The sequence below is a fragment of the Carassius auratus genome, unplaced genomic scaffold (genome assembly GCF_003368295.1).
Source record: "Carassius auratus strain Wakin unplaced genomic scaffold, ASM336829v1 scaf_tig00033554, whole genome shotgun sequence".
Classification (NCBI taxonomy): Eukaryota; Metazoa; Chordata; class Actinopteri; order Cypriniformes; family Cyprinidae; genus Carassius; species Carassius auratus.
The window spans coordinates 98,831-125,749 of NW_020526089.1; the positions used below are offsets into that span (position 1 = coordinate 98,831).

General features: G+C 40.0%; 1 protein-coding gene across 1 annotated transcript in view; it reads left to right on the plus strand.

The window, feature by feature from the left end:
- The first annotated feature begins 200 nt into the window (after nt 1-200).
- LOC113081271 (roundabout homolog 2-like) overlaps nt 201-26,919 on the plus strand; it is a 163,852-nt gene continuing 137,133 nt past the window's right edge. The window contains exons 1-2 of the mRNA XM_026253345.1: nt 201-934; nt 14,002-14,328. Of these exons, the coding sequence (XP_026109130.1) occupies nt 877-934; nt 14,002-14,328 (385 nt within the window). The 5' untranslated portion in view covers nt 201-876. The remainder of the gene's footprint in view (nt 935-14,001; nt 14,329-26,919) is intronic.

Sequence of the window (26,919 nt, forward strand, 5' to 3'; positions counted from 1 at the left end):
TAGACTTTGTTCTCTATGTTGTGAAATTGTTATTTAATATTGGTGGTCCTACTCTCCATTCTTATATTGCGGTGCCGTTCGTGTGGCACTTTGGGTCAACTTTGTGGATAACACCATGAAAAGCTGTGAGCCAAGATCGGAGAGAAGCTTTGAGCATCCTCCTCCCGCTCTCCTCCCCCTCGCTGTTTCTTCCTCTAGCGCGAGCGTCAGTCTTGGCTCGGCCCGGGAGCTGTGCGCACAGGGGTGTCAGTTATGGAGCTGTAGGAGCGCCGCCGAGCTTTCGCCCAATCCAAGACTGATCACAGTCACTCTGGTGTAGACTCACAGAGAGCGATCGAACTGGGCCAGCGCCACCCGACCGATTTACGCTGGATTTAACAACGCGCCACGGAACTTTGGAGCTTCTTTCTGAACGCGCACTTAAGAGTGTTATGAAACGGGAAAACATATTTACACTTTGAAAACCGGAGAGGATCGTTGAAGCGATCTGTAAGGTTCTTCCGAAGCTCTTGAAAGATCCGGAGCGCGCAACATTTCCACGCGCGTTTGGACAGATCTGCGTCTGTCTTTACGCGTGTTCGCTGCTGTTTCTGATTCGCCTCTGCTGTGTTGTAGTCCCGTTAGGACGGAAATCAAAAGCTGGTATAAGGCACGGTGTAACCCACGGGCTGACAGACACTAGTTCAATCCTCACTGGTGCGCGTGGATCTCATTCCTCATCCAGAAAGACACCATGAACCCAGCGTATACTCAGCTGACATTTCAGCTGGATCTGAGCGGCTGTTGAGAGTTCCTGCAGACTCCAACTACTAAAAGAGGAGAAACTCGTCCAGTGTTTGAGAACTGTGGTGTGGAGTGGATGTGGACTATGACAGAATGAGTCCTCTAACACATCTTTTGCTCTGTGGATTAGTATACTTTAACCAAGTAGATGGTGAGTTACTTTTTATGCTCCATTCTAATAGAAAGTTTAGCTTCGGAGAAGAGATTTCTGAGACCTTTTTGAGCGGTTCATGTATTATCCTGCCAAATGCATAATTTAACTTTATATACTCCCTTAAGGAGCTTTCATTCATTATTAATATTATATTTATCTATTTTGTTTTGTGGATACAGCAATTGATTTTACACTGTATAATTTTTTAATTAAACAGTAGGATTGCAGGGTTTTATTTTGGACATTTTTTTTATTTGTTTTTCTGTGATCGCTTGGCAAAGTAATTTTAGTTATTGTCTGAATGTTGCTGCATATATGCTTATGGATAATTATTTGTACTTGGAAGAGGAAAATGCTTGGTTGGTATTATTTGTCATAAAATGTGTTAAACTTCCGTTGTAGTTCATGTTTCTAACTCCAGTGTTGAAGCAGTGTGGTTAACTAGTGTTTTTCACAGCAGGTGCCACAGTCTGGGAGTCTCAGAATGTGGGGTGACACCTGCTGTGAAAAGCACCAGTGGATGCGCAAGGCGTGGCGCAAAGATTGCACATATGGAACCCAAATGAGAAACACAAACTGATCATTTTGTTTTTGCAAAGAAATGGATGTACAAATGTGATCCAGAATGAGATGTTTCATCAGTCCAAGAGTATTAAACAGTTAACTGAATCAGTGACACCAGACCCACTAGTCCGCAATGTATATTCTGGAGAGCTTTCAGTATGGATATCATAGTCTTGTTGCATCTTCTGATCTGTCTGTGTTTGGGTTCATTAAACCCTCTTGCTTAGCCCGCCCTTGCTTAAACCTCAAGACCGTAAAGGAGCTTGGAAGCCAGTCACTTCTCTCTGTTTGATAGTCGCTGATATATAATCATGTAATGCAATTAGATCAGTAATGGACAGTGATCACTTGTTAGCTTTTTAATTAATCACTAATGAAGATATTGTTAATGTTCTGAAACAAATGACATGATTTAGGCAGACTGGTGTGTCCAACCGTTAAATCTGTATCTTAAGAGAATAAAATTATTCTTAATTGTAATGTACGCTGTGTTTAGAAAAGGCAGACTGCTGTAGAAGTTGGCATGGGTTGTATTTGTTTGTTAATTTTTTTTTTTTTTTTGATGTAAACAGTTTATATTTGTCTTTGAGACAGTCACATACACATTAGATTAGCTGTGTCAAGAGCGTCTTTGTCCGAAAGCCCCGTTTCACACTTAACAGTGTTTGCTTGGGTTTTTGTTTGAGCTCTTTAAGGAGAACGAGGCCGGTAGATGTTACAGTGACTAATGAGGGGCTGAGTCAGGCTACAGCTTCTGCCGATGTCCTTCCAGCTTCAGCACTTGTCTTGCTGTTTGTCTCCTGTTTTTGTCCTTGTATCTACCATGGAGGCTGCTAGTCTAGCCCAATTCAGTTTAGAAACTAACTGTCTTTCCCCATTTCTGTTGCACCCCAGCTGCTGGTTGCTAGGCGCCGGTCGAAGGCATGGCACTGAGTTTTTGGAGGAAAAGAGGGGTGTAGGTCTTTCTAGAAGAGCCCATGAATCAGCCCAGCGAACTGTTTGCCCCGTAACCCTCCTCTCTCCCGATCCGTCTAGTCTGTGAGTGGTAATACAGCTCTGGTGGAAGGAGGAACAGCCCTCTTCAAGCAGACAAAAAAGGCTGTGGAGATGCATTGAGAAAAGGCTCTGTTAACAAAGCTGTCCTGGGCTTAAATGACCGTAGTCATTTGGTTCTGTTAAGGGATGGGGTGATTAATGCTGTTCGGGGAGGGAGGGGTAGGAATAGAGACTTGGGTGAGAATGAGTTTTTTTGGGGCTCAGAGTTAGAGAGAATGGGACAAACCTGATGATCTTCTTGTTTTGATGTTGATTTGACTCATTTAGTCTATAAAATTGAGAAGTTATTTTAGTCTTGGACATCCTTAGTGATTCGGCTAGTCCAATTGAACAGTTTTGCCTGGGAAAATCTAAAACGGGAGAAAAATTGCATAGACTTACATTGATGAAGAGACCGGGGCCATATTTAGAGTCTTAGAATGAACTCTTTTACTTGTTTCTTCATAAGGTGTAAAAACCTAGTCTATTTTATTAGATACAGTATTTTATTAGATACTCTTGGCCGCAGTATGTTGTCCTTGAAGTTGTAGGTTCAATGCTCTGTCCCCATGTTCCCACGTCCCAGTTTTTCTGCTATTATCCAGGGTCTGATGCCTTGTTTAAGTTTGCTGCTTTTAGTAGTGTGTTGATAACCAAGAGCAGAGAACAAGACGATGCCCCACTCCCAAGCTCCCCTGGTGGAGATAAGGAGACATGCACCTGCCTGCCAGCAATCCCTCGTGGATCCACTCTGATGACCACGTTGTATCTGTCTGCATGCTGAAGCTTTTGCGCCGTCAGGAGAAACTAAAACCCAGACTACGGTGTATGTGTGTCGGTAAGTCGTGACTGAAAGAGGCAAGGAGAAACGCATAACTGTAGGTAATAAAATGCAACAAAATGTCAGTGTGGTTTTCATGAACACCAGACGAACCTTGGATTGCTCAGAGGTTGATTTGATTGCTCTCTTGTACTTTATTGAAGTATCAAGTTTATTTCAGGTGCTTCTCCTAAAGAATTTTAGGAGAAACTTCAGAGATGAGCTTGATTCTCCTAAAACTCCTTAGGAAATTGACCTTAAATTATATAGTTTGGTCTCAAAAGAATTTACTTATTTATTAAAGTTTCTGACGTTATTGAGATCTGACCTGGAAGTTCGCTAGAGGTGCATGTAAGATTACATGTGTCTTGTGTTATGGAGCAATGCTAAAATCTGAGTAGCAAGAAATCTCCTTTTAAATTCATTGCTGTCTTAGAAAAAGTAATTTGCAAGTTTCTGTTTTCTTAAATTCGTAGTGTGTTTGATAGTACCAATTACACGAACAGGCTTAACATAATTTAATGTGATCTTTAATTAAACTTGCAGTTGCGAGGTGGGTCTGATCTGGGGTCTTTGTGAATGAGACGTCATAAAAGCTGGGTTTAAATGGAATTGTTCTGCACAAGTTGGCTAGGCTGTGATGCATCGCTGTCGTAATTGTGCCTCATTTTCGAAGAGAGGCCTGCGGTAATGATGCGTACGCGGCTCAAAACCACAAAGCAGCCACACTGGAGTCAGGGAGTGTTCGTGCATGTGAGGATGTGTGACTCTTTCTCAGTTTAGCGCTCAGATTAAAACAAAGATGGGCTCTTGGAGAAAGAATGCGACAGATAGCTGGAGAGAAATGGAAGATGATGGGCGAGCAAAGAGAGAGTAGAGGCTGTAGGGAGTCTATAATGAGGGTTAAAGTCAGGGGTCAACGTGTGGGCACTTTGTTGACATTGTTGTAGTTTCAGGCAGTAAGCGCATTGAGTATCTCATCATGGGAGGCTGGATAGTATTACACCACTGCTGCTATACTTAGAGTATCACTTTAACACTCTAAACCTGCCTCTTCCTCCTCTGAGAGTCAGCCAAGTCAGTCTTATAATTGATATATACTTCCTTTGAAAGCAAATGTTACGTCAAGCCAAACTCAGCATCAGGAAATGCAATGGAAAAAGAACAAGACGTGTTTCTCTCGTTCACAGTTTTTGCTGACAGTAATTTTGTTGATTCACACCACCAATGGCTGTAAATGCGAGATTGGATGAATGACATTTGAAAGCGGCTGCTGAATCAAGAATGGGATGCAGTGCAGTAGCTGTATTTTAGCAATTTCACTCAACACAAAGTGAGGAGATTATGTACATTATTGTTAGAAAAGAGCTTCGGGGGGATGAGACCAAAGTGTTTTCATCTGCTTGGCTCGCTCTCAGTCAAGCATGCCTATGACATTTTCTAGAAAGCGGATGCAGTGGTGTGAAACTCAAAGCGAGGACCATGTTCTTTAGTTAGAAGTTTTATTTGTTTGGGGGATTGGAAAATCACTTGATGTTGCCTAATTTTGTCTTTTAGGTTTGGTTAAACTCTTTCAAGCTAGCCATTTAGATGTGGTTCTAATGAAACAGTTTAAGAATTTACAGTTGCTTTCCTTTTGCTGTGAGGTGTTTGATCATGGGTCTTATTTGACAAGGTAGCTCCAGTTCGTAACCTTTATAGCCAGGGACAGTGCACAGAAATTTCATGAAAACTCTACTGTGGTTGTATTTTTATTTATTTTGTTGCTGTGTTTCATGTCAAGAAGCCGGACTTGCTGACAAGATCATTTACGTACATTGTAAACTTTTATGTACTCACTGATAACACTTGAACTCTTGAGTTGCAAAATGCATATGGATTATTTTCTAGAAAGTGGATGAAGCCACTTTATCTTTTTCTCTTTGACAGTCAACAGACTCGACCGAACACAGTTTGTACAATCCACTGACTTCTTCAGTCCACAAAGTCATGCTTGAGAAAGTGTCATTTGCTCTTTCATCTGTTGGCTTCACCTTGCCCTCGTTTTAGTTGTCTCTCGGCAGCTCTTAGATAAGAAAGGGTCTGTGTCAAGGCTGAATGACTCAACACAACATAACACAAACAGATAAGAGGAACGCACACACAGAGAGTGGTAAAGCCCAGATAAAGAATTGAAATGAAATTCAGCTAACGCTCTTTTTACAGAATAATCAAATCCCAGAGCTGCATTTTTCCCATTGGTCCGGGACTCGCTCCCCACTGTGCCTGATACGTATGAGACACTGCGGAGACGACCGTGAGATTAAAAGCAGCTCTGCCGGTCATGAAAATGGATGAGGCTCAACCGCAGTGGAGCAACTGAAGACAGAGAGACTGCCCAGCACTCTAAAGCGCATCCGTCATGTGCGTCAGGGCAGTAATGCAGAGAAGAGCAGTGCAGGGCAGTGTATAAAATCTTCTACGCTGCCACCTTCACTCTCATGCATCACTGCGCTTCAGACCGCCTGGTGTGTGGAGGAGATTTTATAACTTTCCTGAACTAGGAAGTTTGAGCAAGGATTGGAAAAAGAAAGTTGACCTTTAGGGTTGTTGTACAACACTTGTGAAGTTAAGTCCACTTCACAGTCTGAATTATAGGTTTAGAATTAGGATTGTATATTTCAATTCAGTGTTTTTTATATCTGATTCAGATTCACATTGGAAAGCTGAGACTTACTGAGGTTTAGGAACTGGTTTGACTGGATATATTTGGGTTTTGATTCAGAATTTTGGATTAGCATTCCATGAAATTTAGTTTTAATTCTGTGTTGTTCAAAATTTGTGTTTAATGTAATTGTCATTACAGTCATTTTAGAATCGGGATTGTAGATTTAGTACACTAGTAGATTTACTGTTTTCTTAGTTTAAATTCAGTCAGATTTAGATTCCCAATTAAAAGTTGAGACTTACTGAGAGTTAGAAATGGGTTTGACTGGATTTTATAACAAATTTAGCATTTACATTCTAGGTCATAATTGTCAATGAAATTGGGCTTCGATTCTGTATTGTTTTTAAATGGCAGTTTCAGTTCAGTTACTTGAGGTATACAATCAGATAGATACAAGATTCAAGATTTAATTTTATAGAGTATTTTTGGATATTATTGGATATTAATCGTTGCAGTGTTATTTGTGGAGAGGTTTCACTGGTAATGATATCAATGACCCTTCAGCACAGCTGCATAAATATGTTTTCTGTCAGCAAACAACTCTTGAAATTCGTGTTTGGTTTCCTGGGCAAAGTCCATGTGAGATTCAGGCATGATTTTTGTTGGTTACCTGAGTCTGTTGGTGACCTTTCATATACATAGCTGAGATGAACTTGATAAGGCAGCATATCCGTCATGAATCCAACCTGGCTGACAACACATTCAGTCATCAGCTGAATCTACATGGAAAATGAGTACTCCGAGTACGTCCATATATAAAATACTTGCTGTAGATGCAATACTTCCTATAATTGGCTTTTAAAACATTAGCTTTGTGCATTTTTAGAACATTTTTAGAACATATATGCCCGTATTTTATTGCATACTTCTTGTTTTCAGTCTCAAGGTTCTTGCCTTTACCATACATATAAAGTTCTTATCATGTAGAGCAGACCCCTACAGACATGTAACTGATTTAAACTTACAAGCTATTCTCTTTAACCTCTGCAGAGATGTTCAGTTTAAGCCTTTTATGAAATCTCACCGGACCTGCTTTGGCTTACTAAGAGAGACTTGGACTGATCCCAGATCCCAAGCTTTTCATTAACTTGCATTCCAGGCACACTGTATCTTTCACTGTTTACAGTCTATACCTTAATTCAGCTGGGACCAGTGAATTCAGTGACATACCCATGTGTTTAGCAGCGGCCGCCCACATCTTCCACAATAATACTGCCTTCTCTCAGCTCTAGTGACTAATGTGGCCACCTAAAGGAGTTTGTTCTTTCATGCTCTTCAAAAGCATATAGGGGTTTATTTATTTTCTGTGCTGTTGACTTTGGACCAAGAACTGTGAGGTACTGTAGGAAGGTAAAGACATTACTGAATGACAATTATACTGCTTTTTATGTCACTCCACAAAGCTGAAGCTGCTCTCCAGATCCTTTCAAAGATCAGCCGTCACCAGGACACAAAGAATGAGTGAGGTATACCGCAGAACACCTGTGTGTGTGTGTGTACGCGATGATTAGGGTGTGGGTGCATATGTACACACACAAAACCCTACATTGCTCTGATGTTAAATCAAACAAACTTACACCTGCAGGAGCCCATTTCAAAGTGTGATAGCTCAAATTTTGTGATTTATTAAGAAAAGGTGTGCTATTGACTTACATGCTGCATATATTGCATATATATGTTACTGAACTGTTGATCTAACGTCCCAGAGAACATTATATCCAGCCCTCCATAAGGGCAAGACCTTAGATCCTTTCATCCATTCATTAGCCTGAGAGAAATGTGAATTGATGTAAGTTGATGTGAATGCAGAAGAAAGGAGCGAGTGAAAGGATGAAAAGGAGGGGTTTAAGGCACTCTTGAACGTGTTGATGAGGGTTGCTGCCCTCTTCTGAACGTGGAATTCTGTCTTCCACACCTTCCCTTTTTTCTCTCAAGGCCCTGACAGGTCATTTCCCGAAGGAAGAGAGCAATAGAGGGAAGATTGCTGATAGAAAGTGGCAGACAGCGATGGAGAGAAAGAGATCTTGTATCCTGTGAGGAGAACATAGAGGTGTAGAGAAAGATTTGAGAATGAAGGAGACAACTTGACAGGAAGTAGAAGCCGCCAGGAGTATAAATATGTACAAAGCCATTATCTTTGATTATTAAATTCTCATTCCTCCAGTTGTGTCTATTTTTATCTCACTGCAGGAGCGGACTCGGGAAGCGTACACTGATACAAAGTCAATAACTCACTGCAGGAGAAGAGTGTGTGTAAAAGAGAGCGAGATACATAGACAGGCAATATCTGGAAACATTCCTTTTTTTGAAGAGGAATATAGGCTTCCTGAATTATCAGGCTCTCTCGTGTTTGCTTTACACGTGTGTGTCTGTGCAGATGGAGACAGGTCAGATACTACACTGTTCAGGTTTACCAGTGTGTGTTTGTATACTGTATATGTTATGTAGTTTCTTCTGGGATCAATTTTCAAGACTTAAGTTATTGTGCATCCAGACCTCTGTGTGACGCTGTAGAGCAGGCATTGTGTGTGTGTAGGGTGACAGTGTGACGACATGATGAATCCTCAAGGACGTGCCTGTCCGTGCAAAGGTTGTGACGTGCATATTCAGAGTTGTGTGTGTGTGTGTGCGTCTGAAAGCTTCTAGTAACATCAGCCCTGTTTCCTCACAGACATTTTTATATTTTCCACTGATAACATGATGAACGAGTTGCTGTCAGACTTGCCCGAGTGAAGATATTCCTTTCAGAGATAGAGAACTTCCAGTGCATGCAACTGAAGTGTAACCTGTATCAGGGTAAAAGTGCTTCAATAAAACTCAAACCTTGCCAGCATTTCAGTTTGTCATGTTTGTTTGAGTGTTTGCTAAGTTTTCGGGAACAGATTTGCTTTGTTTCCCATAAGATTTGACAAGATTGAGAAAAGGTGGTTTGAAACAGGGTTATGCTGAGGTAGCAAACAGGAAGCAGAACTGCAATTTGGATTCAAATGTAAGGAAATGGAATTAAAATTAATTTAAATTCATGCAATGTAACTTTTTATATAGAAATGCCAAGTTTGACCTATTCTGACCCAATTCTTTCAATCTCAGCTTTCGTTTCTGCTACTTAAAATGTCATAAATACAAAAACAAGGAAAGTATTTTCTTGTATGTATGCTCAGCAAACCATAAATGATTTTCTACTGTGACGTTCCTTCAGGCGCATACTAATTAAATTAACGTTAATCCGCATCAAAATCCTGAGATAACCATTCGTCAAACGGTGACCTCTCTCCTCGCCTTTTATTTATTGCCAATGGAACAGTGTAATTAGTACACCTTTGGGACATTGCCCTCTGATCACAGCTTCACACACACACACACACACACACACACACAAAATAAGTGATGTGTCCTCTGGGGGATTTCTGGCCTTGCTGCAGTGAGTGGGTTGCAGCTCTGGCTATTGAAGAAGAATTTTAATACTTAGATTTTTATTGCTTTTTCATGGTTCTCTGTTATGTTTCTTTGAAGTATCAACATTGACTCGGATTTAAAAAATGTTAAAAAAAATAATAAAAACATAGAAATATAGATATATCTTTGAAGCTTAGATAATTTGGTAACGGACCATTTTTTCTGAAACTCTTGAGTAGATGTGTGTGATTACTTGGGTGTTTGATTAGGAGAATTGTGATAGTCTTCATTTGTTCTTATTGGTGTCTCAGAAAAATAGTTTGAGATTAAAGAAGTCCTGTTTGTGGGTGACTCCTGCAGCGAGGACAACAGAGAAGATGCAGAGCCAGATAACTTTATGGAAATGTACTGTAGATGGGTCAGCAGTAGGCTCAGAAAGAAAAAAATTTCAGTCTACTATTTTGTCCTTCAGCATCCATTAAGTGGTGGCGGGATATAAACAAGGATGAAATTAGTCCTCTCACCATGCAGGAGACAAGAGGGATGTTCTGCAAGTGAGCTATTGTTTTTAACCAGCCTGTAAATGACAGTTCACCCCCTCTAGGCTTTCCCATCCATAGAAAACACATCCTCCTCCTCGGCTGATTCTGTAGGCTGCATATGTCAAGGAGAAGGAGACAGGCTTAGGAAATTTAGATGAGGTGGAGGTTGATGATGCTATTTCCATTTTTCTTTTAGTGCCGCTAAAATATACTTTCTGGAAAATGTATGTCTATAAATTGCATCAGTGTGTTACATGTCATTTCAAGAATGATTATGAATGCATGAATCAAACCCGTTTGGAATGTCGACAGTTTCTCACACTATTTTCCATGCATCATGTGTGTTTCCCCCAGTCCAAATGAGCATGCATATGAATCTATGCCCTTGTGTGTGTGTGGGCTGGCTGGGGGGTCCAAGGGAAGAGGAAATAGTTCTTTAAATGATTGTATGCTCCGAGACATAGTAAAAAGCACTCTTCCAGGCGGCCAAGAGCACTTGATTGTACAACAAGCAATGATCACATTAAGAGGGCAGCAGGAAGAGGAAGAGAGAGAGAAACAAAGAGGCAGAGAGTGGGAAGGAAATAAATTGACTTTGCCAGTGGCTTAGTCTGCTGATGGGAGAAAATATAGAAAAAATTACTTTTTCATTTTCATGTGCTACATCCACAAGTGTGTTAGGGTTAATGGAGTGGGTGGGGGTGGGGGTTGTCTGGCTGTATGATTTGACCCTGTTATAGTGGTCACTGTAAAAACAGGTTTTACAATTTCAAGAGTGGAAAACAGCATGGTTTGACTGTTGTATATCTGTAGAGGTCAAAAAACAGCATTGGGCTTTCAAAACATGTAGCATGTTAAAAATTAAAGCCATATTTTTCTTGCTCAATACTAGTTAAGTTAGTAAATTAGCTACTTTTAGTTAGTTACTCCCCAGTACCTAGTCAAAAAAGAATGGGCTACATATATGACGAGAATAATACTTTTTATTGGTTTATCCTCTATCCATATTCATATTTCCTTCTATTCCTCACTTAACAGGGAAATGCACAATTTTAGAAGCATCTGCTGAGCAAAATTTCTCCCTGGATAAAAAGACGAAAAAAAATACAGCAAGCAGATGGTGCCTCAAAGTTCAGACGATTAGAGGTTGCAGATTGGAATACAAATTGGAATAAAAGAAATTAGACTAATAAAAATCAGATCACATGGCAAATGCAAGCATATTCACCTAAGTCATGTAAAAATCTCAGCCAGTGACTGTCGTTTAGAAGCTAAACAGATGCTCCAGTGAGATATGTGCATTCTTAGTGGACATGGCCCCACCATCACCCCCTCATCTCGACCCACCCCATGTATCAATGTCATAATGTAAATTTGTGGTGTATTCATTTAGTCACTTTCAACATCAAACAATCTTGTTTCTGATTGCTGAAAGCTGGACATAAACATAAATCAGAAACAAAATGTTATGAATGTTTGTGTTAATTCATTAAAAATGTGTATGTTTATAGATTTAGATCCAGAAGAGCATATTCTCTGCATGGATGCACCAAGTTTGCATCAAGTCGTAGTAAGTGCCCTGACCTTAAATGAGTTTAACACCTCAGTTTTTGAGGGATGCAGACTGTCAAGAGGGAAGGAGAAGGATAAATGTGAGAGGCAGTGAGAGAGAGCAAAATCAGTGTATCTGCAAACTTCAGCAGAGCTCGGTTTCATTGTATGTAGCACAGCTTAAACATGAAACCTGGAGAAGACACAGTATAAGATCTCACCCTGTCAGTAGCTAGTCCCTTGTGTGACCCTCAAGTCTGCTCTGGGTCCTGTGTGTGGCCCCACTTAAGCCCCTTTCACACTGCACGTTGGACCCGCAATATTTCCGGAACATTGTCGGGTCGCCTTCTGTGTGAAAGCAACTACGTCCCGGAATTGATTACCGAATTGAACCCGGGTCGGGGACCTAGTAACATTGCGGGGTTCGACCCGGGACGAGTGCTGTGTGAACAAAAGCCAGATCTAATTCTGCGTCTTTTACAGACTCTTTTACCGGAAGATCAACATTCGCTACGAAAACATATGTGCAAACTGTAATGAAGCAGAGATCAGTTAGTTATTCACTTTCCGCGCTGACGCCGAGATCGTTTGCTTGCTTCAGTGAAAGTATAACATGCCTAGCGTTGTCAACTCGTACATTACACGTCACGCGCTGATGTCACGTGTCGTTACGGGATCTTCAACGGTTGTGTATGAAAGCACGCACATATACCGGGTCATCACTGGCAGTGTGAAAGTGTCAAATCTAGGGACCAGGGACCAATTGCAGGAACACTTTACCCCTGTATTTGCCGGAAGGGCAGTGTGAAAGGGGCTTTAGATAGCAGACAGCTGGAATGGTCACTAATCAATGTGAGGGCAATGGCATGAATTATCACAAATTAGGTGACCTCAGTCACTTTGATAGAGTCCGCTTTGCACTGCAAGAGAGAATGAACTTGTATTGTAGAGAAAACTTACACATGCTAGACTCAGCAAAACATTTTCATACTAACAAACAAGCTTGCTTCTCTGCTATGCTGTGTCCTGGTCCTACAGGTTAGAAGAGGCAGCATGGATCTCGCATTTAGCAGTGATCTTAAGCACCCTAAACAAATGCTCTTTTTCACTGCAGTTCCAAACATCAGCAACCAAAAGAGTTTAGCGCCGCAGTGAACTCTTGTACATCAGCACTGCACACCTGCTCAAACTAGCTGCTGCTGCTGGGGGTCTCATAGCGTTGGAGGTCCGGTCTGAGCTCTGCAGTGGTTTATGTGGAACAAGCGGCTAGCGAGCAGCTGCTTTAGCAGTGCTAAACAAACAAAGCTGTACAGAGCTGTGTGCTAGCATGCTACTCTCTCTGGGGGTTTAGCCATTAGCAGTGCCTAAAAAAAGCTAATGAACAAACATATTGCATTTAATTTGAATATGTAACTTCTTGGTCTTGTTGATACTCTTGCATTATGCTCTTTTTTTAGATTTCTCTCTACGAAATTTCAGTCACTCCAAGTGTTCAAATTCATAACAGAAGTAGAAATTCAGCATTTACAATCTCAAGGGTGTTTCCAAGCTAACTATGTGCTATTGAAGCGTGTAAAGCTTACAGCATTCATCTGATGGCAGCGGTAGCGGCTCAGGCTTAGCATCTCTTTTTGGCCAGGCTTTGGGGGGATCAGCAGCTGCTTTTGTCCCTCTTTGGCCCGTGCCTTAGTGATGCAAATGCAGGGTGGCCTCTGGCTCCTTATCTCTAAGGTTAAGACTCACACTGCTCTTTCCGCAATCTATTATCATAAGGGCCAGACTCCTAGCTTGGGCTGCTAGCTTTATCCATACCAAATGCAGGGCCATACAGGGGAACGATCAAGGGATTAGCATTTTAACACAGTGTGAGTCTAAACTCCTGAACCTCTCTGTCACAGAGGGCAAGTCCCCAATGGCTTGCCAGCTCACTATGCGGCACCCTAAATTAGTCTGCTGGATCAGAGAGCTAGGCTGTGTTTTGACATGGCTTTTCTTGGCTCAGAAACATTGCTTTTGTATGCTCAGTGAACAACTGGCAGTAGAGATAAAGGAATTGTTTTAAGGGAGTATTTATTAAAATTTTCCCAAATCAAACCTTACTTTTTCTGGCTTAAAGGTTTTTTGGAGATTCAAAATGTTAGACTGTGATTGCCAAGACCAGGAGTGTCTAGTCCTGCTCCTGAAAGGCCACTGTCCTCAAGTGTTTTGCTCCAACACCAGTTGAACACATTTAAACCTTATCAAGGTTTTCAGAAAGACTTCCAGACATGGGTGATGGCATAAAATAGAGCTAAAATCTGTTTGACATTGGTCCACCAGGAACAGGATTGGACACCCCTGGCCAAGACCAATACTAATTGGTTTGTTGCTGTCTTGTGGAAGCTATATCATGTGGTGCATTAATGTAAGGTTGGACCTGACAAGTCTTCCTTTTTCTCTGTTTTCACAGGATCCCGTCTACGGCAGGAAGATTCTCCACCTCGGATCGTAGAACACCCCTCCGATCTAATTGTATCTAAGGGTGAGCCAGCCACCCTAAACTGCAAGGCAGAAGGGCGTCCCACCCCTACTGTGGAGTGGTACAAAGATGGAGAACGGGTTGAGACCGATAAAGATGACCCTCGATCTCACCGCATGCTCCTGCCCAGTGGCTCACTCTTCTTCCTGCGTATCGTACATGGCCGTCGAAGCAAACCTGATGAGGGGGCATACGTTTGTGTAGCACGAAACTACTTGGGGGAAGCAGTCAGTCGAAACGCCTCACTGGAAGTAGCATGTAAGTATGCAGTTTCTTTAATTATTGTCTTGAGACACACAAGCAGTGTTGGAGAACTGTTCTTTTTTTCCATGAACCCCGTTGACCAGACTACACCTTAATGTTCCTAAGTGGACAAATACACAATTTTGCTTCATAGAATTGCAATATAGTATCACATATGATGGGTTTTGGAAAATGCCTGATTTCCCTAGTTCCAACACTATCAATGGGAACTATTTTGCAGTTGGCTGCCTACTTAAATTAGCCCTACATATGTTTTAGCAAATCTTACAAATATCAGTCTGTTTCAGAACAATCTGCCCGGCTTGTAGTTTTCCCTTCTGACTGAGAAATAGAAATAATAGGGCATGCCAAGGAAGTGCAGAGCGGTAGACTCAGATGAAAGAGCATGCTATGTATGGAAGGAGGGTGTAGACACTTTGCACAGGAAGGCAGAATCTAGGAGAGGGGCTTATTGACAACCTGTAGATAGGTTCTGCTTTGAAGATGGGTCTCTGTTATGTTGACTTGCCTTTTCAGAGAGAGCTCATCTCCTGGGATCAAAACCCCATGCTAACCAGAGACCATTATGAGTGACAGCTAACCTGTCCTCATTTGCTTTTCTACCAGCCAGTGAGTATGCTATTTAAATGTTAGGCCTTTTAGCTAAATCAGTGCTGTTTAGTGAACCGCTGTAGCCAAGAAACTCTTTGCTAGGCAGACCTTGCACCTATTGTCTTGGGCGTTTATGATCTTTGTGATTAGTGAATACATTTCAGCATCTATAGTTGGTTTCAAGCCTTTATTTATTTTAATGTGGCATAAAAGCTAGCTACACTAGCTTAACAAAATATGCCAAAGCAAAAGACATTAGAGATTAAGGAGTATAGGTCTTGCTCCGCTGAGTTTGTAGTCTAGACCAGGAGTCTAACTGAGATGCTATCTTGAAGTCTGTTTCAACCACGAGCTGATCAATACTGCAGCCTCTCTTATGCATTGTTATGAAAATAGGAGCGATCCATCATGAAATAGGGATATGATGCATGATACATATTGAATGAATGGATAACTAAAGTGGCTCTGTGTGCTGCCGCCAAGACCCCATGCAGTAATGAGAGGGTGTATGTGTGTTTAGCTGTTGGAAAGGGTAACTTTAGATGAAGGGACTGTGGGAAGGTTTTGAGAGCCAGTAAATTTTGAATGCTGCTGCATTTTCTATTTTTAACCTGTAATTTATGATACAGTACTGTGATTTGGGTTTAAGGATAGAGATGCAGAGATGATGTTGCATTTAGTTTCTGCAAAGAGTACTTTCAAGCTAGCGATTGCACAAAGCTTTTCAGTAGTATTTTTGAATACATTTTCTATCTTTAATCTGTAATTGATGATACACAAGGGTATAAAAGCAGTTAGTGTGTGTATGTTGTGTGTGTTTTCACTCGTGTAGCTGGCAGGGGTTGTGTGTTTTCTCTGATCCTCTCAGGTCTTCCGAGGCGGTGGTGGTGGCCCCCAGGTGCTAACTGTGTGACAGCAGCTTGATCTATCGATCGCACTAAGAGGGGTCTCCTCACCTAAATGAAAATTCATGAAAAATTGATGAAGTCCCCGATTATTTCTTTTTTTTCTTGTATCTCTCTTTCACATCTCCCTCTCTGTTCTTCGCTAGCTCTCTATGTTTCCAGCATGGTGCTAAGTCAGATGCTTTGTCTGAAACCTAATCTAAAAGGGCACTGTTTTGTGAATGAAGGTAACTTGTAAGGAAACAAACCGGTTTCCAAGACACTAAAAGTCATCTAGTGATCTGAAATAATATTCAGACATAACAAGCCAACATTTTGTAGTCAAATGTTGATTCAAAGTGCATCAGACACTAATTTTGTTCTTTCAACCATATATTGGAATGCTTCCTTCCTCCATATACAGCCTACAAAGGCAGCATTTTTCAGGTTTTAGACACAGCCTTGTTGACTAAAAGAGTTAAAGCGTGCTGTAGGATGTTTTTTGACTTTCATTTAAGAGATGAAGGGTTGTAAGGTTAGTAGGACAGAAGATACTATATCTACAGCATGAAAGACCAAGAACTGTACTTAAACGAGACCCCTCAGCTGCGTTACGTTACCCAATTTCCACTCATAAAACTTCTCTTTACTGGTGAGTGATCACAGTAGTGAAGCCAATCTAAACCGATACAGCTCATATATCGGTCCAAGCAAAATATGTTTCATCTGTCACATCGTAGAAATTTTCTGAAGCGGCGCTGTTTTCTCAAGAAGTAAATGTTGATCTTATAGCCAGCTGTGTATATCTGATCTATATGAAATTGCTCCCAGACTCACATACGTATAAAATGTTCACCTCCAAAACAAACAGCTGGCCTTCAGTGACAAACTAAAAAAATGTTCCAGACTGTTTTGTGACGTTCATTTAGGGGTTCTGACCATCCCAGTACTTTTTCATCTTCGTGTCACAAGTCGTCTCCTGTTGCGATATATGGTTTGTCTCTCTCTCTCCTTCTCATACGAGGTCAGTCAGCACCCCGGCAATAATAAGGTTGCACGGAGATGTCCACTGAACCAGGATTATCTTAAATGCTAGTCTTTAACAACTGACCATTAGTAATGCCACAAAGGAGATACACAGATCTTATTACATATGTTTATGTGTTAGAGCGCTTAAAGTGAAGGTGTGAAAGGGTTAATTTTATCACTATGATGATGCAAAGTGCTTGTTTGTCTCAACACAATTCTGTTTCATATTTCTGTGCTTAAACCTCTCCAAATGGTCAATTTCTTCATTTAAAGGTACCGAACATGTCTTTGCACTTACCTCAGCATAAATTAATCCCTTTCCTGTCATTTATAAGGTCTTAATTAGAGCAGAAGAAGAAGAGATAGTGCTGACAGGCCACAGGGAGCGACTGGATGAATCCCAATTTGCGTACATCTACTCTAGCCTAAAGCCACATAATTCATTGAAGATGCATACATGCTTGAAATCTATTAAGTTCTTTTTTTGGGCATCATACTGTTTCACTGTATGAATCAACTTCCCGTATGAATGGCATTCTTATAAATGTCTCTGCATTTTAAGCTGGCCGTAATTGTTTAGCATTTAGGCTAACAAAGATATATTTAAGAACCGCTTCAGCAGTTTCGGCATCAAATTATTTGTATGTTTTCTAAAACTGAATATGTTGGATAAGAGCACAATGGGTTGTGGGAAATTTTTGCCTACTTAGTAAACACTCTTTACCATGTACTGTGTATGTTTGATGTACTGGTGGGACAAACACATTTTAGTCTTACATACTACCGTATTTTCCGGACTATAAGTCACACTTTTTTTTCATAGTTTGGCTGGTCCTGCAACTTATAGTCAGGTGCGACTTATTTATCAAAATTAATTTGACATGAACCAAGAGAAATGAACCAAGAGAAAACATTACCGTCTACAGCCGCGAGAGGGCGCTCTATGCTGCTCCGTGTAGAATCTGAGCAGCATAGAGCGCCCTCTCGCGGCTGTAGACGGTAATGTTTTCTCATGGTTATTGGTTCTAAATAAATGTGACTTATAGTCCAGTGCGACTTATATATGTTTTTTTCCTCATCATGACGTATTTTTGGACTGATGCAACTTATACTCATGTGCGACTTATAATCCGAAAAATACAGTATATGAAAAAAGGATATTAGGATTTTTAGAGGTTTTTTCTCTTAAATGTAACTTTATTTGGCTTTTCTTTTCTTTTTTTTTTCTTCTTCTCTCAGAAAAGGTTTTACATACTCTGTCTGTCTGTGCTGTATTAAATGGAAACATTTCGGTCTAGACCGCACCCTGTAGCAATCCTTGCTTCTGCATGGGAAATATATTTTGTTCTTTTGTTGCTATTTTGTCTTTCTCTGTGTCTTAATGTCTCTCTCTCACTCTCTCTTTCTGCCTCCCTCTCATGGTCTTTCTCTTCTCGGGATAAACTGGGTCAATGAACAGGTTCATAAATCACTGTGAAAACTATGTCAGACTGAGGCAAACCCTGCTTTGAATAAATTTGCCAAAGTGGTGAAGTCTCTGGTCGTAGCTTGTGCACGGGCACTATGTGACAAGCCACACCTGGGGCACAGAGTCATCCAGGAAAATGTTAATTAGCCCCATGTATCTCTTCTCAGGTGGAGAGGTGTGTGTATTATGAGTCCGAGGGCAACAAGCTTGTTGAACATGGGGGCATTAATTAAGTATAAAAAGTGTGAATGTGTGTGTTGGGTCTGCTAATGTTCTGGGCTAATAACAATGTGAAAGTGTGTATCTACTTTAAATCTTAGCGACAAAAAGTGTTGATTCGTTCACTTGTAACCTTTATAGAGTATGCAAATGAGGGAAGGGTGAAACAGATGTTGTTGCTGGTTTGTTAAAAGGCCACCAGTCTGGGATTTGCTGGTGTGTTTAAAAAAAAAGGTTATTTTGATACGCTTCACCGTGGCACTTCAACAATTAAGAGTATTGTTAGGCAGCATTTGGAACTGGTAAGATGAAATAATTAGTGGAAAAATGGTGCTTTCTTGTGTTAAGCTTTTCTGTTGCATCTCAAGCTGTTTGACTGTGTGTCAAGCATCAGTAAAATCGAATGAAAATGGGATAAAAAATAATTGGACACACACAGCTAGTAGAGATGAGTGGTATGATCGAAATCTTAAATCATGAAATTTATTTTACGGTAACAATATATATACTACCATTCAAATATTTGGGGGCAGTAAGATTTTTGTTTGTTTATTTGTTTTTTGTCTTATATTATTATTTTTATTCACCAAAGATTAATTAAATTAATCAAACGTGACTTTGATAATGTTTACAAAAGATTTATATTTCAAATAAATGCTGATCCTTTAAAGTATCTATTCTTCAAAGAGTCCTGAAAGAAAAGAAAGAAGAAAAAAAAAGATTATAAAAATATTGAGCAGCGCAATTGTTTTCCACGTTGATAATGAGAAGAATGTTTCTTGATCAGCAAACCAGCATATTATTTTCAGTGTTTATACGGTATGTATGTATTTCCATTATCGTTAGTTTTTTTGGAGTATTCATAAGAAATCTGTTAGTATGGCAACAGTGCAAAAACAGTTGCATTTATGTAGCAAAATAATGTAATAATATGAAAAAATATTCTATTACATATGAAACCTATAATGATATTAATATTATTATACTGTACTTTTTTAAACTTTAAATTCAGACGGTAATAGCTACATTTGAAGTCAAAAAGTTGCCAAAATATGCAAAGCTGTCAGCAGTATAATGTACCTCTGTATTTCTGTATATATATTTCTCTTCCCATTAACGGTATATCTAAATATCCACTGGATGACACTGTTATGCTGTAGTGTGGTGTATCCCATCATACCACTCATCCAGACTAAAAACATCTGTCTGGTTTTTAACATTTCATCTAGTGGGCAGGTGAGCATGTGTGAGTCAATTAATCAAACACGTACTCACATGCAGTCGTCCTCATCGGCCTGATTGTAAATGTCATTGTCTGTCTGGGTCCTCTGACCTGCGTTCGATTTATCCCGGGATCCGGATTCTGCAGGTTCTAGGGGTTGCTGATTAAGTTGAAAGCAGACGGATGTCAGGATGCATCCGTGGCCCACAGGGAATGTTGGTTTCTGATAAGAGGGAGGGAGGGTGAGGTGCCGGCAGAGAGGTGGAAGAAGAACGGATCTCTAGTCTGTGATAAAGGAGAAAGAAATAAAATCCCTGATTGAATGTGTCAGCATCGTATATCTGCAGTGCTGGAGTCAGCGCCCACACCATAAAGACCAACCTTCTTATCGGCTTTATGTTAAGTTACACACACATTCACGCCGGCTGCGGTGATGCAGATTTTGAGGCATATCTTATGGCCACATCTTGGTGTGTGCGAGACTAATCGGTCAGCCGGGTAGATGATATTAAATGATTCTTCATTGTATGTATATGTGGAGGAAGCCCTCTGGAAAGGAGATAAATCATTGGTCCCATGGAGCCCTAGAAATACACTCACATACAGTATATACACGAACACACACTGACCTTTCTCATTCTCTCTCTTACTGTCTTTTGTAAGCTCACTCGTCCCCTGCTGAATGATAAAAGTTTTTCCATTTTAGTTGTATGGTATTTTGCCTCAGTTTTTTACAGGATAGAAGAGAAATTATGGGGAAAATAATAAGGGCTCGCAAAAGGCCTGAAATGGATTCAAGCTTCTGCTTTATTCAGTGTTATGTTGGAGCATGTGCATGACCCGCCAGGCCGGATTTCTGACCGGTTTTGAGTTTTAACAAAAGTGAGAAGCACAATCAGTCAGTAGAATGTATATATTTGTCAGTGACATTCTGAAATTCTTGTTATAATGATTGTATAGCTATGTAATTATATACTTGTTGGTGATTTTTTTTTTTTTTTTCTAAAATGAAAATACGCCAAGAATTATATATATATATATATATATATATATATATATATATATATATATATACATATATTATTTTTTTTATTTTTTTTTATTTATGTATTTAATTAATAAACATCTCTCAGCAGAAATCTGCACAGTTGCTCTAAGTGGCTTACAGTGAAATGGATTTATTAGAACAGAGTCCACTATTATCAGATTGTCATCGAGGATTAGTAAAAAGGATTTAGCCTCTTTAATATTTTTAAACAAATGTTGCTACTTCAGTTTGCTGTATTTGTATTCATTCAGACCCCATACAGTATGTGATATGAATGACACAGCAGGGACGTATATATATATTGTTTTCTCACAGTCCAAGCGCTGTAGTTTTTTGTTGGAATGTGTTTATCTGTGATCTCGTTTTCTCTTGTTAAATATTGGTGCGCTTTTATACATGCACCTCTCCTAATCTTTTTGTGTGTGTATGTGTGTTACATTGATGTGATGTGGTCTCTATGACCCTAAACTACTTAAAACTCCATTTCATGATTGCCTGCCATCAAAAAGAGCCAGAAGCTATAGCGAATCTTTCCGAATGGTCATTTAAATTCAATCAGAGTCCATGCTATTGACTTCAATCTACATTTCCAGACACAGCAGGCATGTTTGGGTCCCTGTACTGTGCCAGGCGCTCACCTACTACGGTAGGTTCCTCTTTGGTTCCCTGTCAGGTAGAACAAAAATATCTAACCATGGGATTGATTCTCATGAGATTGCTTTATTCTGACACGGGATTGGAACCGACCCTTAAAAACCCGCCAGAGCCCTCCATCGTAAGTGCTCTTTACGCAGAGCAGATATACCCCTAACCCTATGAATGTGCCACTGATGTCTACACGTAACCTGAAGCAAAGCCTCCTGGGTCCTCCACCAAGGCCTGTAATCCATCAACTGTTGGTGCGCGTGTGTGTGTTATCACAAATTCAGCTCCGCCCTTAACTGAGGACAGAGGAAATTGAGTGCTGGGTGCACAGTGCTGACGGTGCAACCTCTTGCGCTTGAACACACACACACACACACACACCGTGTACAAACCGCAGCCCCGCTTTAGTGGAGTGTCATCATCAGAGAACACTTCCCGTCACTCTGATGGATGATGTGTTTCTGAACCTTGCACTCTGGTCACCTACAACACAACTCAATCAATCTGGCCGCCTGAAGGTTTGTTCAAGACAAGGATGCTAAAGTTGGCACAATCTAAATGCCAGTTTCCAACTTAAGCATCCTTTTCTCAAACTCCACTTCCTGCGGAGGACTAATATTGTGTGTGATGCTGTTGTGACCGTGTGGTGTTATCTGTGCCGTTATTGAGTTTGACTCTGTTACTCTGGGAGTGCTGCAGGAGTGTGAGTTCCTGCTGCTGCTGCGGACAGCTGTGGAGAGGCGGATGGACGGTAACCTAAGCTTCCTGTACCACAGTGTATGTCGGGGGGCGTGAAATCTGAGCCCCCTCCTGTCCCTTGTCTCCTTCCTGCTAGTGTTTGAAATTGATAGGCGGTGTGGGGTCCTTCACAAGGCTTGAGAGTTTATGAGTGTGATCTAAAGAACAGCTGGAGTTGACCGCTGGCCGCTTGTCTATGCTGTGTCCCGGGAGCGTGTCAATGAGAAAATTTGTCAGTGGTAAAGACCTCTGCCACAATTTTTTTCTTCATCAGTTGTGTTTTGTGCTAATTGGCTGTTTATTTGCTTTTAAGGGACTTTATAGAATGCATCAGTTGGGGTCCCGAAGTAAAGATGCTATTTGTTTCTCCATAGGGGAACTGATTATTAACAATATAACTTATAAACCTTTAAAGAGAGATCTACTGAGAGCTACAGGGCTGTTAAACAATGCTTTTGCTGGAGCTATCAGTCTGCATTATTTGAACATTATTATTATTATTATTATTATTTTAGTTACTGTGTTTCATAGCACAATTCCTTGTGAAAAACTACATCACCCATGATTCTGCAAAGATATCTCCAATAATAAGAAAATGTTGCTTTGATCCAATTCAGATGTTGACTACTGTATATACATATTGTGTAACATTAAATCACGAGTTTAAAATTTCTCTATATTTTAATTCATGTCAATCACGGGATTGTAGTTCTTCTCATCTTTAAATTTGTTTTTGTCCACATCTCAAATACTGTTGTTGTTACAAATCTAGTTTATAATGTGATTTGGTTATTGGCTTATAATTCTTTACCGAATACTTTTTGAAAATGAATAGAGAAGAATCCCTATGGAACCAAGGCCACTGAGTGGACAGACTCTGTTGCAATCTAATATACTGATATCTGAAGGGGTTTTTTTCCCAAAAGGTTTTTTTTCCCTTTCTAAAAGAGATCTCCAGCCCTTCAAGTCCTCATCCAAGTGTTGTAGGGGGCTTGTGGGCCTGTGAACAACCTTCTGAAAACTAAAATGATGAATGGGACTCCCCATGATGTCACAAACTTCACACATGAAGGCCATGGGACTGTAGCTTCACATTAAGTGCACATTTAAGACACGTCATTAATTTTCAAGGCTTCTTGCACAAAAATGTATCCTGATTTTGTTATTCATTACCAATTTTGACTTTTTCTCTGACCCATAAAATTAGCTGTTTCTTTAAGAATATTTGTTTCTTTTGTTGGCAAACCTGCCAACACTGGGATAAGTCACATTATAATTAATTCAGGCAGGCCAAGTTGCTGCCTATTGATGTATGTGCAGTTGTATATTAATGAGTTAAGTGTGATATCAGAATCAAGAAAACTTAATTTTAATGTCCTGTTTTGAGCACATTAAGATGGTCTGAATATTGTTTTTACCCACTTGTTATTTTACCAAGATATGCAGATTGTCTCATCATGCATGTGTGAATATTGAGTTTATTTAGACTGATATCTAGTTCATCTGTTTGGGCTGGTAAAATCGTTCTTTCTTGCGAGGCAGCGAGACAAACAGATGGACTGATAGACATGCATACACACACAGCACTTATAAACTTGAAAACATGAGGCAGGGGGACACATGGATCTGTTGGGCATGCACACACACACACACACACACACATAGTAGTGTGGCTAAAGGCCAAGTGCATAGAAATCAGAACAGCTCCATTCAAATGCAAAACAGAGTCTTATCTACAGACTGTTCTTCACTGCTCTCCTGTGCTCTACACTGGTCAGGGCAAAACTATTATTTGGAGATGTGTGTTGTACGTCTGTGTGTGTACATACTGGTACCTATATAAGGTTATGTGTGTGTGTGTGTTTGGATCTGAATTTCAATATGAGGGTCACTTGGGTTTTATTGGACTCTTTCTTCATGGTTTTTCACTAGAGGTCTTCTTCAGATTTTTTTTTTTCTGAGGTAGGTTTTCCCTCATGCTTTACTCTTTGAATGTTCTCAAATGATTTTTCACTAAAAAGTTTGTTACTGGAGGTTTTTCTCTTGATTTTCACTTGGTCTTTTTTCTTATTTCCACTGGAGATTTTTAGCTCCCCTTTGATTTTTTTCTTTTTTTTTTTCTTATGATTTTTACTTGGTCTGTTTTCCTATAGCGTCTGTGCTTTGGAACACTAAGCTGAACCTTTATGAGAATAATCAGTCACATTTTTCACGGCTTTAACCTGATCAGAGTATCCAATATTCAGCTGTTAGCGCCTAGAGGGGCCAGTCATATGGTAGACCCACATTTCATCCATTATCACCTACTGTATAACGCTTTAAAGGATGAAAGCTACTAAATGATCCAGATCAATCACTTTAATTTGTCTGCCACATTGTTAAACACATTTATTTAATGCTTAGTTGTGGTGTTTGTTTTGTTATTGTTGAGATCAGCAGTGTTTCATCCTGGTACGGTGTGTGAGTGTGTGTGAGGATCATGTCTTTGGATGGTTTAATATCAGATTTCTGACCTGCACGGGAAATGAAAGCAGATGACAGTGAGTGATCACCTTGTGAGTGCGTTTTGTGTGTGTCAGTGATTGACAAGCTGATGCATTTGACTTCTTCGATCTTTAAGAAACAGTAATAGTCTCCTGCTCCCGGCTCCATATACTGTATCTAGTGGGTGTGGGTAAGGAGAGGAATGAATTATGCATTTCTAGCAGACTATGACAAAATGAACACCTTTAGATTCTCATCTTCATAAATCTTCATTGTATTTAGACACTAGCTGCATGTTTGCATAGCGAATACAGGCCTGGTTATTTAGATTTGTTTTTCTTGAGGTTATACATTCCTATTGACATCTAAATATACAGATGTCCTAAATGAGATTCAGGTTAAACGTAACCCCCACAGTGCACCAATTGAGACTATTTAAATTGGTCCATATGTGCCAGCCTAATACATTAATTGCCCATTTTAAAACTCTTTTTTTTTGTTTCTTGCCATTTTATTTTGAGATCCGAGCAGATTTGTATTATTTTTTTCTACCAAAGAGAAAAATACATTCCCTGACACATTATGAATATTGATTTGGCTCTTTTATAACAGAACAAGCACTGTAGGGAAGTACAGTATGCTGCACATTAGTGCTCTGTTTGCACTAGTAATTGCACACATATAGACACTGTAATTCAACTGGAGGTTCACACATGTGCCAACAGCAGTGATATATGCACAAAGGACACATTTGGACTCTATAATTCTGCATACATATGTGAGGTTATTTGGAGACAACCAAACGGATGTATTCAAACTGTAGTTTTAACTTTAGACTATATGCAAAGCAAATAGCAAACGTTATGCAAAATGAAATCTGCAGCATGTTGCATTCTGTGATTTAAAACCCGGTGGTTCTCCCAGCAGGTAGATAAGGTCTCAGTTCTTACAGTCTGATTTAATGCTGTATAACATCTCAATGAATGGCCCTGTGTTGTTTGGACTCTCTCAACCGGACTAGAGAAATGAGAACAGTCTGATAATGATTTCCTAGCCGATCCTTTAATCCCAAACACAGTGCTTATCTCTGTGGTGTAAAGCATGTGTTGTGTGGTAAGCCAGGTTTCAGATAAACCCCTCTCTGAATGGACAGTCACTGAGGAGTCGTGAAGAGGCCGGTGTGGAGGGGTGATAGCACAGGCTTCTCAAACGCAGTAGCAGATAGGAGGTCATTTGCTGGAAATGACCTCAGATGGGCCATTGATTGACCTGTTATTGAACTTTTGCTAATAGACTAGAGGGACAGCGCAGGTCTGGCTGTGGGTGGTCAAGCAGCTTTCGTGTTAGCTGAAAAAAGGAAATCGGTTGATTCTCGGGAAGTACTGATCAGTTTTGGCCTATACAGATGTTGTTGTTGATGTTTTTGATATATGTTTTATTCAAACTAACTTGCGTTGCATTCAAGTTAAGCATTTTCTCAGTTGACCTCATCTCATGACCTTTGCTGATAAATGATTGGTAATATAATGATAATAATATACAGTATGTTAACAATATATTACCTGTATTAACACCTTTGATTATTATCACACGAGTAGCAGTGCAATATGGCTCTATACAATACGTGCACTTTTTCCTGGATACGTCCTGGCCAGGATTTCTATATTGTCTAAAATATTCAGGTTTTGGCTTTGTTTTGCTATTTTCATGCATGCTGAAGGTAAAAATCGAAACGTAATTTGACCAAAAGCATGCAAGAATTGTAAATTATCAACCAATCGTGGCATGTTAGAAGATCTACAGAGGACGGTCAACTTGATGCAGATATGCATACACATATTAGCTGTGATCGACTTGAAGTGGCGCTGCACAGAGCGATCAGTGTTTGAAATCAATACTGCTGACTCACTCAAAGAAACTTTCTTTTCGCCATCTATAGTCGGAGTAATTTAACTAAAATCCCCATCACGAACCCTTACCATTTCTCAATACTAAATACGATTATTAAATACTACTGTTTTTATCTATTGAATAATAATATTTAATAAACATCAACAAGTCATCATAAAAGTTGCTATCCAATTCAGTCAAAAATACAAAGACAGCGCTCTGGTACACAGCATTAAAATTATATCACAAAAATCTATTGGTCTGGAACAAATAATTGGTTAGTGAAACCAAAAACTACCTGTTAGATTAACCCAAAACTAATTATATCTCATGTTTAACCACTTTAGAGACATCAGAGCCAGCGGCA